At 38.7% G+C, this 16,857-nt stretch overlaps 1 protein-coding gene across 1 annotated transcript in view; it reads right to left on the bottom strand.

Annotated features, from left to right (window-relative positions):
* Positions 1-8,442, bottom strand: part of SLC9A4 (solute carrier family 9 member A4) — a 72,315-nt gene extending 63,873 nt beyond the window's left edge. The window contains exons 1-2 of the mRNA XM_037060818.1: positions 7,677-8,442; positions 2,477-2,940 (exon numbers count right to left, since the gene is read on the bottom strand). Coding sequence (XP_036916713.1) covers positions 2,477-2,940; positions 7,677-8,019 — 807 coding nt within the window. The 5' untranslated portion in view covers positions 8,020-8,442. The remainder of the gene's footprint in view (positions 1-2,476; positions 2,941-7,676) is intronic.
* Between the last annotated feature and the right edge of the window lie 8,415 nt (positions 8,443-16,857).

The raw sequence follows: 16,857 nt of genomic DNA, 5'->3' as shown, positions 1-16,857 counted from the left end.
GTAGAGACAATAAAAGGGTGCTTTAGTTAGGTTTCACTATAAAAATTTAAAATTTGTATGGAATAATAGATACCATAATCTAAAAAATATAAGTGACATAATGGGAGAAAATACTTGATTTTTATCCAAATTTAGAATTTTAAAATGTGGATAATTGAGTGAGTTCCTACAAACCAATTAAAAATAAAAATAAGTCATTCCTAAGAAAAATTTATGAGGCTCAATATTTGCCTGAAATAACTGGAACATACTTATAAAAAAGTATATGTAGTTTAGATGAAATTCAAATTTAACTGGGTTTCCTGTGTATTTTTAAGCCTGGTACCCATAAAGGAACACAAACTTTCAATTTACAACATGAGAAACATTAATGATCCATGATCATTGAAAAGATGTTTGATATCACCATGCAGATTAAAACAAACATGAGCAATCCTTTTTTTGTTCATTGAATTGGAAAATATTAAGAAAACAACATCCTATTTATTGAAGCAGTATCAAGAAACATGCACTCAATACACTATCTGTGGAAATGTAAGCCCACAAAGACTTCCTAGGAAATATTTGCAGCCATGGTATAAAACCTTAAATTAAGGTCCAATATTATCTTCTACTTTGATATTTGGTAAAATGAGGAGGGTCTTGAGTGGGCTAATTGCAAGTTCTCTCCCCAATCTGACCCCATGGATAAGGTCCCCTAGCCAAACAACCTCCTTATGAAGGAGACCAGGCACAATTCTTGGTCATCCCTGTGTAGTGGGTTTCAGTCCCCTGCCAGCCTGTGGGCTTATTCAAACAAACCAATCTCATCATCCCGTGGGACCCAGGAGGTACCCCATCCTCTCAATATTAGACAGCCCGCTTTTCACACCCCTAATTATTCACTCAGTTCTTGAGTGTGCCCCCATGTGGTCTTGCGTGGTGTGGAGTGTCCTCTTCCCAGGCTTTGACTGGCAAACAGTTATTAATCTCAATTGTCCAGTATCACATGTCGCTCCTTAGTCCTGGAGTAGAGATTCCTCCCTCATCAACTGGATGAAAAAATAGCTATTAAAATATCACCATCTTTCCAATTTTAAATGTGCCTACTTTTTAACCAAGAAACTTCATTCCCTATAAACTGTAGAAACAAAAATATACATTGTGACATTGTTTTTAAAAGCAAAAAGTTGGCAACAGCCTGAATATTTATCTATAGGGAAATGGTTAAATAAGTTATAGTTAAACTATAGAATACTATGCAGCAGTTGAAAAGGCTTAGAGAGAATTCCAAGACCCGTTACTTCTAAGCAATATGTGTAATATAATCTCACCCAATTTATGTATGATAACATATCTATATGCATATTGTATTGTCTCTTTCATAGAGGATGAGAAGAGAGGAACTAGGCAGAGGCTTTTGTAGTCTTTTGTTGTATAATTTTGCACAGTTTGAGTCTTTTACAGTGAAAATGCATTCTAGTTTTACTTATGTAATGTGATATAAATTTTAAAATAAGAAAAGTATATCTCTATATCTATATCTATATCTATATCTATATAATTTCAGACTAACTGTGAAGGTTTGTAGTAATGTAATGAACCTGAGCAATGGGACCGCTAGTCTAGAATATTCCAGCACCCCCATTCACAGACATCTTCTGGGCCCTGATGCTATGTGAGTTAGCCTTTAAGTCCCTCTCAGGCTTCTCTCCGGAAGAACTTCTAAGTAAAAAGTCCTCTTTCACATTTTCCATATGAATCATGCAAACACAACTGGTACATAGCTAACACATTTTTACAAATCCTCTGTCATCTCTCCCCCTAATCCTATCTTTTATTTAACGTCATCATCTAATGAATCATGTTAAAAAAATTAATAGTCCCTGGCTGGTATAGCTAAGTAGATTGAGTGTGGGCCTGTGAAGCAAATGGTCATGGGTTTGATTCCCAGTCAGAGCACACACCTGGGTCACTTGCAGGCCAGGTCCCCAGTAGGGTGCGGGCAAGAGACAACCACACATTGATGTTTCTCTCCCTGTCTTTCTCCTTTCCTCCCCTTTTTCTAAAAATAAATAAATAAAATATTTATAAAAATTAATAAACATATGAAGGAAATGAGGGTGCAGTCCTGTGAAGGAGAGATAATAAACACATAAGCTATTGCTTGTCTAGTTGTGGAGACTCAGAAGAGCCTTTAGAAACAGTTTATGTTTGCTAAGTGAAAAATATATAACTGAATATAACTGTGGAGCAATTTGCTCTCTCTGCTTTTTTGCACTTTAAAGAAACTAGTTGAGTATTGAATTACAAGCTGTGTTGGGAGCAATTATCTTAAGGAAAATCACCTACACTTGGGCCATACTGCATTGACTAAAGCCAACCACTGTCCTGCTGCAGCTCAGTCTTGCTCAGCCTTATCCATTAACCCTGAGAACAGACTACTGTTGCCAGCTTAATCAGTCCTCTCCCTGGGGACGTGTCATTGACATCTCACCACACTAATGCCGTCATTGAGAAGAGCCTCCCCGAAGATCATCATGTATAGTGCCTCATTCACTCGTGCCTCCTCAAACACAGCCAGCACAGCCACTGGATCCACAGCCGAGATCAGGCTGCCAAACAGCAGGTTCTGAAGCAGGTTGATGTCACTGAGGCCAAAAGCCTTGATCTGGCAGATAAGGTAGAGGGAGAGGCCAATGCCAAAGGCATTGATTAGGGCGCCCAGGCCTGCCCACCAGAGGATGGAGCCGATGTTCTCAAAGAAGGGCCGGGTGGGCAGGAAGTAACCGCCTTCCAGGACGATGGGTGGAAGGAGATACAAGAAGTAGATGCTCGAATCCATGACTGGAGGTGATTTGTGGTTAGTGCCAAAAATGATGGCACCCACCAGAGCCCCAACAATGATGAGAAGGCAGCTTTCTGGCATGAGGCCTGGCAGTCTGTGGTAGAGGTGGAAGCCTGAGTAGGGAAGAAAACCACATTTAGCTGTCTGTTAACAATACCCTTCTGTCCACTATGATACCAGGAGAGGGTGCACAAGAGTTTTTTTAAAGTCAAGCAGATGGAATCTTGGGCAAGCTGGCTGTCCTCTCTGAACACCAGCTCCTACATGTAGCAAGAACTGAGAGTGCTATAAAGGCTTTACCCAAGAACAAGTACTTAACATGCTAGCACAGGCCACAGAATCAGTGTTCCCAGCCAGCCCTCCTCCTCCTTCCTGCTGTCCCCATTTTACAGTATCTGAGGCACTTGGGTGAAGAGGGTGGGGCTGTCAGCTTTCATGCAAAACTCACATTTAAAGCTCATACAGAGTTTTTCATCATCACCTAAACCTCAGCTTGTTCCAAACTTACCTTACCTCACTTCCATCTCCACCAAACAAAAATAAAAAGTCCTTTATTTTGTTTCCCTTAGTTAATCAATGACATTGCCATCCAGACAATCACTTAGGGAGACATAAAGTCACATTCTCATGAACATTCTTTTAATCACCTTTGTTCCTTTATGCAATCAGCTCCCCATTTCATGAGTAATATCTCTCACTAGCTGCCCCTAAAGTCCATCCCCTCCTCTCCAATTCTACAGGTACCACTTTTACTTAGGACTCTCCATTTCTTCTCCTAATTATTGCATTGTCTTCTTGATATCCTGTCTTACCCTCAGCCCCAACAGTTCACACCACATCTTGCTGCCAGCTGACTTTCTTACACATATATCTGATGGTCTAATTTCCCACCTTTGACTGTGAAGGTACACAGTGCTTCCCATGAATTTTAAACCGAGAATATTTCTTAAGGATCCCTGCTAATCAACCTGCTGGGAGGTACTGTGAGGTGGAGAACCAAACACGTTTTCTACAATTCCAACTGTTGATGAAATTTTAGAAACATGATATTAACAAATAAGAAACACAAAAACAATACAATGGATAAGTATACAATAAAATGCCAGCAAATATGAAAAGCTGTCAGAATACATCAGGTCTCCCTAGGGCTCTCTCCAAGTCAATATCCCTCTCCTGTTCTATTTTTATGAATCCTACATTATAGCCAACCACACACTTTTTCACCCTGAAGACCTCCTTTCTTATCTTCATATGCTATCACTGATGCCTGAACTGTTTTTTGTTACTGATTCCTGCTCAATCTTCGAAGTTAAGCTTTTCCTGATCTTTCCCAAAAAGACATAATATGTCTTCCTCTGAATGATTATAACATCTTATTTGTACCCGTGTAACAATAATGATCTCTCTCTTTACCATTTTTTGTGCATGAATTTGTCCCCCACTAAATCTTAAACTTCTCGAGCTCAAGCAGAATGATAGATATCTTTATATCTCCCAAAGCATAACAGCCACTTTATTTGCTGAAAGAACTTATAAGTGTATATAAATGAATGAATAAAAAGGTTAAATATTCATCACATAAGACTTTACATGGGAAGTAGAAGTGGAACAGGTTGTTGGAGAATGATTATGACTTACATGGTTAGACAACAAAATAGGAGACATTTTAGGTGGGGAGAACTCCAGAGAAAAATAGAGACAGGATGGTCCACATGGATATGTTTGATATTCATTGAGGAGATCCACCTGGTGAGAGTGCATTTTGAATTGCAAGAGTATTGGAAGGAGAGTTAGAACACGATTTTTAAGCCAAACAATAAGGGCCTTGGATTCAAATGCAAGAAGTGTAGGACTTCTCCCATAGACCACAGAGAGCCATTGAATGTCTCCTTAGGAATTTTCTAGGTTCAGCCATCCATAGAACATATGGATTTCCCTACCACAGCTTTGAATTTCTCCATGCACTATAGAAGGCAGGTTAATTAATACAATGGCATATTATTAGTATCAAGAGACATTGCTACAAACCACAGACCTAGCCCACTGGCTTCAAGATCTTAAACCTCCTTCTTCTAGAGTCCTGCACTCTCTATTTTTAAATAAGAACTTTCTCCTTCTCTTCCTTCCTCCTCCCTCTTTTACATCTTCATCTTGTAGAGCTTATTTTAACCACATGGAACTTTTTAAAATGTAAAAGAAGTGGAAGATAATATAGTGTAATTTTATCAGGCCCTGTGCCTCCCCATAGTCCCTACTTGCCTAGGCAAGTCTAGGTCCTGCTCCCCAGAATCTAGTTTCCTGAAATGAATCCAACATGTACTTGCCTTAAGCTAAGTTTCACCTTAGCTTAAGGTGCAACTTTAACACAGCAATAGAAATAGAGGCCTCATGCCTACTTACAAGTAAAGCACAGTAAAGAATAATGATATCTGTGCTTCATATTTCACAACTATTCTCCCCTTTTGTGATGGCCAGTAGAATCCAGTTGCTTTGAGACATTATAATTCCAATGCCTGAAACTTAAATGGCCACAAATAGCCAAGTCCTACTATGAGTCAAAGACAGCCTTCCTTTTCATTCTGCCTAATGATTCAGGAACAACCTTCTATAAAGGTACAAGAAATGAAACCGAAATAAAAGATAAACAAAAAAGCCTGATGTGACTCTGTACTATCTTTGTTCCCAAATATTATTCTTTCACAACATGGATAGTTGGGTGTTTTAAAATGATTGGAGAGAGTTGTGATGTTTTTCTGTCAGAGTGCCTAACTAGGCAGTGCTAGATTCACCGGTCTTCCCCATTAAACTAAGTCCCTTGAGGCCAGGGACCATGGTCATTGCCACATATTTTATGGGTACTCAGTAAATGTAGCTTGATAGAATGACTGAGTACAAGAATGAATAATAATAATCAGTATTAATCGCATTTTGATTTAAGTTTCATAATATAATATCTAAAAAAACTATAAGCATTTCTTGTCTTAAAGTTTTTATGTCTTCCCCCACCCCCAGGTGAATGAGCCACCATATATAAAACTACAAGCCCAGTACCTGGCACCTAGTATACACTCAATAAACATGACCTTCTTTTCATGTACAGTGTAAAAATAATCTTAATTCCTAAAGACCAGCAAAAATGAAATAGTACTTGAGTACACATGATCCATCTGATAATCTACTTATTTTCTTTTTCTAAAGTATGGTGGGTTACATCAACATGAAAATCAAGAACATTTAAACCACTACAACATGCTAAACTTTTAGACATAGTGAGTCTGGGTACGTGTGATACCTCTAAAGAATGATCTATGTTTATGCTAATATAAAACCAAGATAAAATATATCTTTTCTGCATTGAGATGTTTATTGACATAGAACATAAGCTTCTTTTCTATTAGAAAATCCATATTTGCACCGAAGAAAAGTCTTAAAAATAATTTCACTGATAAAAAACTAAGACCTAGAAAGACAAAATGACTAGCTAGGCAGTGGTAGATCCAGTTCCTGACCCCAAGAAGAGCTGTACCCATTACTGTGAAGAGGAAAAAGAGGTCAGGTCAGGGAGAATCTCTAGCATTGTTTACAAAGGAAAACAAAAGATCTACATAAGATCACTTTGAATGGTTTCAGTGTCCATGTGGTTGGCTGAAGAGTGTTAGACCCTTAGCTCTGAACTAACAATATTAACCCTTGAGAAAGCCACTGTACTTGATCACTTCTTAGAAATAATATGAGGTCCTCTGAATAATTTAATCATTTGACAAGTCACACAAGAGTTCTTCGAGTTAACAATTTCCATTTAATCTTTATACTTTAAGGTCAAAATGAATAGCAGTTATGAGGGAGTCAGTGCCTCAACACCCATGGGGAGTCAGATGAATAGGCAAAGCCCCTAGGACTGATGCCAAGCAACTAACTGCCAGATCTCATGGCTCAGCCCACACTTCACACCCATCCTAGAGGTAAATTAGAAATGAGTACCATGGATTGTAGTAAAGCAATTTATTTACTCAACTATCAAATGATAGTTGAGGCAAATGATACGTTATACATGATAATCGAGACAATTATATAAATTTTTCACTTTCAAATAAGCTGGTTTTAAGGAGACAAGGGGGTGGACTTAGGAATTAGATGGTTACAGAATGTAAACCATCACATTGGTTTTTGGCACAAAGAACCTTGATTACAATCTAATCCATTAACCTGACTTGACTTTATTTCACAAAGAAAAGCAAAGGTGCCCCACTGGATTCACTTGGTTCAGTTGTAAATCAATATCTTACTACTGACACATATCATCTTCTGGGCCCCATATCCCATCAACTGAGAGATATAGCGTCTCCTGGGATTGTCTTGTTTCTTGCTTTCTCTCAATTTGCAAGGAGCACACACCACTGTTAAATAATCAACAATGGGAGCCATTTATGAAGCCCCTGGCCAAGAATAATGGAAGAATATTTCCAGAAGAATCACTATGTGGTTCCTGAAATTCCCAATGGCCATCAGTCTGAGGTCTACATGCTTTACCCTATAGGATTTTTTAAAGCACAGAATCCTGAGATTTTTGCATGTCAAATAATGTCACATGGTTGTCATCCTGAAATAATAAAAAATTTTAAAAAATACCCAGGACACAAAAGAATGCCTTTAAATTTAAAAACACAATTCTGAAGCATTAAATGGATTTATAAAAAGCTATAAGACTTTTCCTTTGTCGAGGAACATAATTTTTGATGTAACATCAGTTAACAGTTACAATCCACTTAGCTGCACAACTACAAGGCATTTTTACATACAATATCTCAGATGGAAAACAACTTGCACAAGCTGGTGTTTGAAGACTTACCTATTTTTGCAAGGGATGCTAGAAGTATCCAGAGGGTGATCTCATAAGGAATTTGCACGTAGTCATAATCCAATGTAAAAACACTTATCTTCTCATTTAGCTCTGTGCTGACAGCAGCAAACCGAATATCAGAGGAATTTGTGGATTTGTTCAAATCAGAAGTTGCTTCAGAACTCTTGAGGACCACTATCCACAGCAACCAATTCCAACGGCAAAAAGGCACAAACACCTGAAAACCCATGCTGTGAGCTTCTTCTGCCCTGTGTGCCACACCTCTGAAGTGAGTAGGTTTCTGGAGAGACTCAAGCTTCACTTGGTCAAAAGTAATACACATACAGTCCATAGGTCATCCCAATAAGAGTCTGAGTGTGTCATTGAGTTGTGAGTGTAGAGGTTTTCAAATATTCTTTAAAAGATTCATGTTCAGGCAACTCAGCTTCTGGCTCAAATGCAATCATTCGGTAGATTTGTTAAAGTCCAGGGAACTATCGGTGGGGCCTTTACCTGATTGTGATTTGAAGAGAGAAAGATTATGAAGGAGAAAAATATTTCTTCATTCAAAGCTGTCTCCTCACTTCACTGCACACTGGTTTGGCCTTGTAAGTGAAAATTACGGCACCACTAAGGTGCTCATTTCAGGTATCATTGGAGTCCTTTTAGCCAGGAAGGGAATCCTCCCCTCTCTACCAGATCCCGGGAAAGTACCACCTGTCTTGCACCAGCTGTTTCTCTCCTCCCCCTGCTCTCTCACTTTTTCTGAATGCCAAGGCTGCAGGTAACTCTTGAACCACACTTAATTATTTGCTCTGATTTGACTTTCCCAGAGTGTTCTCTGAGAGGGGTTACACTGCTGACACCTAGTGGGCAGCCATAATAGGACACCTTGGCATGTTTAATAACAAAACACTATGTATCTCACCTAAAACCATGGCACTTTTGAGAGTAAAGAAAATCAAATAATATATGGCAGACCACAGGTGTAGACCAGAAATTTCCTGGTACCCCACATCACATAGTCTCTATTAATGAAGAAGGTGGAGGAGGAGGAGGAGATATAACACATTACTGGACTCTTTGAGCAATAATTCAAAGACAGAATGAAGTTCCAGTTATTTGCAAACTTTACACAATATTTAAAAAATAATAAGCAGAACAAGCTCCATAAATACCTGTAAAAACCCAGTTTTGAAAAGCTCCATGGCACATTCAAAATTTTCTGTTTAAAGAATTTTTTTATTAAGGTCTATTTGTTCCAAAGAAGCAGTACAAAAGAGCTTATAAAAGCATATTGAGATGGATTCTACGGTTCTACTCCTAGGTATACATATGGTCAGGTGACCTTGGCCAACTACTTACTTTTCAAAGTGACCTTACATGAAGAGGGGGAAGATAATAGCTACCTCATCCAGTGACTAAGAGTATCAATAAAACAGGCATACTACTTGGCACTTACTAAATATTAGTTTTTATTATTTTATGTTGGAAACTTACCTGCCTGGTTTCAGAAGCTATAACTCCACCCCCCTCCCCCACAATGGCTAAGGTTGAGTGATTGACCTTCACTCACTCAATAAGCCACTAAGGAGACAAAGCTTATCTCCCTGGCAAGGGTACTGCCTCTGCCTCTTTTACTTCACCCTGCCTGGCCCCCAGTGCTTGATTGGTCAGCCAATGACAGGTAAGATTCCATAAGGGTGGGATGACCTAAAACAGGCACAATCATGGGGAGGACTCAGGGAAGGACTTGGGGGCTACAGAAAAGGGGTGATGGACCCTTGCTCTTTGGCTTTGACATAGCTTGAGTCCTCATTCTGTCTGCAAGAAGTCTTCTAAAGAGATTAGGGGACTTCTCCTGTCTGACTTAAGCCTGAAACAATGTCGGTGGTGGGTGTTGCCCTGTGCTGGAACAGGCAGGTTCCCTAGGGCAATCAGGCCTGAGAAAGAATATGTAAAATCCTGTGAAGCCCGCTTTGTTTAGAATGCTCTCAATTAAATGATAAGGGTTCAAGAAGGAAGTGAGTTTGCTCCCCAAAGTTTTATGGCCATTAGCTACCTTACCCTGACTCAAAATAGGCCCTCATAGTTCTTTGTATGTTATCTATTGTCTGATCCGTACTGCCTGATAATGATTAATGAACTTTACATATACACCCTATATTCCTATGCAAACTGAATCTAATAAAAGCCTCTTGGGGCAAGGGTCTGGGTGCTCTCCTCTGGAGATGGTGGCTCAGGCTCTTTGAGGCTTGCTTTCTCCTTGAGAGAGAAGTCGCACCATCCCTTTTCCTCCGCAGGGCTCAGTAGTCCATATGAATTTATTTTGTCTCATCCATAATGCCACTGACACTGTGGGCTGGTGTCCACATCAATTTTAATCACATTTCTTATTCTATATGAGAAATAAAGACTATTGCAATGACAAGTAGTGTTCAATAGAAAATGAGAATTATTATTCACCTTCACTCTCTCAGCATCACTTTATGTCAAACTGCAGGATGATTTATAAATTTTTCTCAGTCAATATTAGTAAGTGTAAATAGTTCTCCTTCAACAAATTTGACAAAGATTATTAGAGAGTGAAGCAGGAATAATTAGGGAGGACTAGCATCTACCTGCAATTTTTAGCAAGATAATAAAATTAAAGCTCATATATGGATTAGGCAAAGCCTCCTCTCATATGCATCAAAACCACAACAAATGAAAGAAAAAGTCAATGAGTTGGACCTTATTAAATTTAAAACTTTTTTTAAAAGATTTTATTTATTTATTTATCTTTAGAGGGGGAGGAGAGAGGAAGAGAAACATCAATGTATGGTTGCCTTTCATGCATCCCCTGCTGGGAGTTGGCCTGTAGGGAACCGACCTGCAACCCAGGCATGTGCCCTGACTGGGAATTGAACTGTGATCTTCTGGTTCGCAGGCCTGTGCTCAATCCACTGAGCCACACCAGCCAGGGCAAATTTAAAAACTTTTTGATCCAAACTATATTATTAAGGAAGTGAAAAAAGAAATAAAAACCCTCAGAATGAAAAAAAATATTTGTAAATCACATATCTGATAAGGGATTTGTGTATTGGATATACAAAGAACTCTTACTACTCAATAATCAAAAGATAAATAGCACAATTAAAAATGGGCAAAAATATCTAAAAACATATTTCTCAAAAAAATACACCAAAAAAACCATCATTAGTCATTAGAGAGATGCAAATCAAAACTGCAGTGAGGTATCACATCACACTTGCAAGAATGCTAAAGCAGCAAACAAAACAAAAATATAGGTAATAAGAAATATTATCAATAATGATAGAATATAATCCAAAGCTTCCAGCCAAGATGGAGGGGTAGGTAGATATGCTTCAAATCCTCACAAAACCAAAAGAAGAATAGCAACTAATTTAAAAACAAACAAACAAACAAACAAAAAAACAACCATAACTGCTAGAAAAATCAAACTGTATGGAAGTCTGACAACCAAGAATTAAAGAAACATTCATTCAAATTGGTAGGGGGGTGGGCAGAGAAGGGAGGATGAGGAAGCCAGTATGTGCAACAAGACAATAGCTGGCAGATTAGGATATCACACATTCTCGTGCAAATAAGCTGGGAAGAACAACTGGGGAGCAAGACAGACTGAAACCCAGTGTTCTAGCAATGGAAACTAAAACTTCAAAACCTCTGGCTATAAAAACCAGTGGGGGTTGCAGCAGCAAGTGAATCTCCCAGTCTTACAGGAGAATCTATTGAAGAGTTCCATGGGATCTTAGAACATACACAAACCTTGGAATCAGCACCTGAAAAGGCACAGCCTGCTTTGTAGGAAACAGGGGCAAGTGACTGAAAAGTGAGGAAAGAGCCCAGCAAAACAGCATTGTTCCCTCTCCGACCCCTCTCCCACATACAGTGTCACAACCAAACAAAGCGAGTTGCCCCCCACCCCTGGCAAATACCTAAGGGTCTGCCCCTTAGACTGTAACAGGTCCACTGAGACAAAACAATATGGCTCAAATGAAAGAACATATAAAAATTCCAGAAAAAGAACTAAGTTATGAAGAGATAACCAACATCTCAGATGCAGAGTTGAAAACACTGGTAATCAGGGTGCTCATAGAAATGATTGCGTGTGGTCCAAAAACAGAGGAAGAAGTGATGGTTATGCAGGTGAAATAAAAAATACTATACAGGAAACCAACAGCAATGGGAAGGAAACCAGGGCTTAAATTAATGTTTTGGAACGAAAGGAAGAAATAAACATTCAACCAGAACAGAATGAAGAAAAAAGAATTCAGAAAAATGAGGAGAGGCTCAGGAATCACTGGGACAACTTTAAATGTTCCAATATTTGAATCATAGGGATGCCAGAAGGCGAATAGGAATACCAAGAAATTTAATACCTATTTGAAAAATAACAAAGAAAAACTTCTCCAATCTGGTGAAGGAACTACACATGAAAGTCCAGCAAGCTCAGAGAGACCCACAGAAGTCAGATCCAAGGAGAAACATACCAAGACATTTCATAATTAAATTATCCAAGATTAAATCTAAGGAGAAAATCTTAATAGCAGCAAAAGAAAAGGAGACAGTTATCTACAAAGGAGTTCCCATAAGACTATCAGCAGATTTCTCAAAAGAAAACTTACAGGCAAGAAGGGGTTGGAAAGAAGTTTTTAAAGTCATGAAAAGCAAGGACTTACAACTTAGATTACTCTATCCAGCAAAACTATCATTTAAAATGGAAGGGCAGATAAGGTGCTTCTCAGATAAGGTCATGTTAAAGGAGTTCATCATCACCACTCCCTTATTATATGAAATGTTAAAGGGACTTATCTAAGAAAAAGAAAAATATCAAAACTATGAACAGTAAAATGACAGCAAATTCACAACTCCCAACAACTGAACCTAAAAAAAAAAAAAAAAAAAACAAGCTAAGCAAATAACTAGAACAGGAACAAAATCATAGAAGTGGTAATCACATGGAGGATTATCAGTGGGGAAAGTTGGGAGGCAAATGGGGGAAAAAAGATACAGGGAATAGGAAGCAAAATTGGTAGGCACAAAATAGACAGGGGGAAGTTAAGAATAGTTTAGAAAATGGAGAAGCCAAAGAACTTTTATGGACATGACATAGAACCCATGTACATGAACTAAAGGGGGTATGTTGGAGGGAGGGGGTGCAGGGTAGGGGGGATGAAGGGGAGAAAAATGGGACAACTGTAATAGCATAATCAATCAAGTATTCTTAAAATAATGGCAAGAATATAGTGAGATTCTAAAATGTTAGTGGAAATCTAAAATGGAACAGTTTGGCTGTTTCTTCAAATGTTAAACAAAGAATTACACACAAACCAGCAATTCCACTCCTAGATATATACAGACTCAACATAAATGAAAACATATTCACTTACAAACTTGTACGTATTTTTAGCAGAATCATTCCTAACAGCCAGAAAAGTGAAAACAATCCAAATGCCCATTACTTTTTCATTGAACAAATAGAACGTGAAATATCTATACATGAAAGGAAGTGCTGATATGTGCCACAATGTGAATGGACTTGAAAAAAATGTGGTGAGTTATGCTCAGTGAAAGAAGTCACAGAAGACCACATATTATAAGACTTTATTTAGATTACATGTTCAGCATAGCAAATCTGTAGTGACAGAAAGTAAATGAGTTGTCTAGATCTGGAGGATGGGGAAAGTGAGGGGAAGAGGTAGAGAGTGACTATGACTATGAGGTTTTCTTTGGGTTAATGAAATATTCTAAATTCATGGTTGTGATTGCATGATTCTGTGAGCATACTAAAACCACTGAATTTTGCACTTTAAATAGGTGAATTGTATGGCATTTAAATGGATGAATCATATGGCATCATATGTTAATAAAGCTGTTTAAAAACCAAGACATGATCCCTGGCTGGTGTGGCTCAACGTATTGAGTGCCAGCCTGTGAACAAAAAGATTTCCAGGCAGGGCATATGCCTGGGCTGTGGGTCAAGTCCGCAGTAGGGGGCATTCAAGAAGCAACCCACATTGATGTTTCTCTCCCACTCTATCTCTCTCCTTACCCCTCTGTCTAAAAATAAACTAATCAATTTTAAAAAATTAAGAAGTGAGTCAGGACAGGGAGCAAGTTGGTTATGACTCAACCATATCTTCACAAGAAATTATAATTGGTTGTTTGGTTACATAGGATATCTTTTAGAAAGCCAAGTGAAATCACCATGCTTTAGAAGGTTGATGAGAAGAAAGATAAAGGGTTCTTCCCATCTCTTATCTCTTATTGGTCTATCCATGTTTGCCTCACAGGACACTGACTCCCTTATACTTCCAGATACATTAACAAGATACCTCCCAAGAAGCCAGATCTCACATCTTACACTGCAGAGCTTCATATTGGCCTGAAAGTAGAAAAAAGAGCCACAGCCTTCTTAGGTCCAGCAGCCTGCAAGAGCCACTGATAATCCTGGAGTAGAAGACAGTAAAGAAACTACAATTCATCATGAAATAATTGTTTAAAAGCCAGAGCCAGAGATGTAGAGGAAAATAATAAATTAACTTGGAAGGCCCCGAGTACACTATAGCCCAGAAGGCCAGAATTGGAGAATGAGCTATAGGCTTTGCATGAAAAATTACTTCAGTGCACATGGAGAAGTCCTGAGCATTCTAGCTTCCTAGGACTGTTGTCCATCTCCTGGGGAAGCCATGTTCCAACAATAGATACTCATAAATTGGCTCTTGAATATCTGCCTAAGAAGACCAATCTGTTGTGGAAGAAGCAAGGTTATAGCAGCCAGAGCATGTGGTCAAAGCCCATGCAGATGAAGCCATGTGAATCCTGGGGCCAAGAGAGGTGGTGGTACACAAAGAAGTTCTAGAAAAAAAACCTGTCTTTCTCTTTGATCCATTTGTCAGCACAATTCAAGTGGCCTGCAGGTTCTAACCAGCAGGTTATTACATCTCCAGCTCCACTTATTCAAACGACTTACATTTCCTGGGAGAAGCCTTACTCTCTCTTTTCAAACCTGAATAATTGTAAATGCAGCTTCTTTTGAGTGGAATAGCTTGATTCTATCTATCACTGCCCTTGATCTGAGTAATGCATCCTGGTTCTTTGGGACTCTGGAAAGAAACATTTAATTTTCTTCCATTTGGAAGAAGATTTCTCCTTGGACTTAATGTAAACTGTCTCCCCCAACCAGATATCAAAGCAGGGGCTATCATGACTATTTTTGAGTTTGCCATGACCAGCACAGTGCCTGGCACAAAGTGATTGCCCTGAATTTACAGGTGTTGAAATGAAAAGTTTTACCACCAGCCTCAGTTTTTCCACAGTCTGATTTCCTCAATAAGGACATTAAATTCCTTCTTCAAAGTCTCACAGGAAACCCATTTTTTTTTTCCTAAAGGTCAAAAATCAGGAAGACAAGCTAATAAGTCCTGTTGGAAAAGCTGTATCTTGAGAAAGCTTTTTGGTGAGACAATACCATACAAGTAGGTTAAGAACACAGGTTCTAGAGGCAGCAGGCCTGGCTTCAAATCCAGCTCTACTATTTACTGGTTGTCTGACCTTGGGAAAGGTACATAGCTATCTGTGCTTTGATTTCTTTACCTATAATGTAAGGAAAATAAACATAAAAGTGTTTTGAATATTAAATGACTTTAAACGTATAAAGCACTTAGAACAGTTTCTGGCACATAAGCACTAAGTAAGAATTTGTTTAAGAAATGGGGGAGAAGATAGAATTATGAGGAGTAGGGCCTTTCTTCAACAAACATCAAGACTTCTGTGTCATATGTTCTGGGCATAACAGGAAAGAAAAGGTTTTCCAGGAAGAGAATATTATATTTCAAGAATGTATTTGGGTTGTGCAGGTTTCCCTGACTAGAACCAAGAAGATGCAGACATTTAGAGCAATTGATAAGACAGAGTTGATATGAGGAGTTAGATCCTCATAGTTTAATTGAAACAAATTCTTCCTGATGTTCTTACATTGTAATAAGATCCAAATTATAGTTATTGGTTATGTTAATTCCTTGAGAAAGATCGATTGACAAGGCATCATGAGACCAAAAGATGCTGGACACTCACCTGTCTATAGTTGGACATGTAAAAAAAATTTGCAATGTTAAGGAAAAATAAAAACCAATTTTTGCTTGCATAGCACATAATTAAAGGAGTTACTCTGGATTTTAGGTCAGTAGTAAACTACTGAATAACCGGAAGCTTTTGGTCTAGTTATCCAGAAAATTATATTAGCTGTAGAAGCCTGGTTTGTTCTGACCCTTTTTGATGCCTGATCCTCAAAATCCTGTGATCCTTGTCATCTGCTCTTGAAAACCCGTGTACTCATAGAATCCAGTGATGGGAAGAAAGGACTGACGTTCTCTCTGACTGCATCCCTTATAATTCCAGTGTCCACACCCAGTCCACCCTCATGAGATTAATTGAAGGGGGCACACCCAGCAGGGGGATCTATCATCCAGGGCTTTAGGTGTGCACAGTTGGAAGCAGAGTTTGGGGGTTTGGTTTTCTTCCCTTTTTACCTTCAGTTTCCCAAAGGCAATTTTTGTCTCAGAAAAGCTCCAGAAGAAAAAAGAGAAAAGCTGGCTCTTCTATGCCTGCACATAATGAATTAGAAAGTCAACTCTCTCAGAACAGTTTTAAACAAAATTATCAGTACATATTTTCTTCCTTCTCACAGCGTGTGGCAATAATTGACTTTATCAGAAAGTATTTGCGTAGCACTTCTGGGAATCAAGTATCTGTTGCTTGCCCCAAACTCATGTTACTTTGTAGAGACTCAAATTCCTATTCTTTTTTTAGAAAGAAGAAAACAGTGAGAGAGAATTGGTCAGTGCTGTCCAGAAATATGGTTTGTTTTCCAAGCCCATAGCTAGCAATTAAGCCGGATGGCCTTGGATTGAGTTCGGGCACATCATGCCCTTAAATTGAAAGCATGCATCCTAAACTGGAGTGAAATCAAGAGCACTGACCCTGTTTTTCAGGACAGAAAAGCTGAGTTCCATTCTTGCTCCCAAAGTCTTTTGCTTCTCAGAGAGAAACAGGAAGTTACTGGAGGGTGTAATTAACTCTGGGAGATTGCCTAATACAGGAAGGAGAAGATAGGTACCACGATGGTATGATACACATGAATGTGAGCTTTGGAATGGGACAAATC

This window comes from Sturnira hondurensis, unplaced genomic scaffold (genome assembly GCF_014824575.4).
Source record: "Sturnira hondurensis isolate 20B ecotype Veracruz unplaced genomic scaffold, ASM1482457v3 Scaffold0012533, whole genome shotgun sequence".
In the NCBI taxonomy this organism is placed as follows: Eukaryota; Metazoa; Chordata; class Mammalia; order Chiroptera; family Phyllostomidae; genus Sturnira; species Sturnira hondurensis.
The sequence above is the reverse complement of the archived record's forward strand: the minus strand, read 5'-3'. Positions and strand labels throughout refer to the sequence as shown.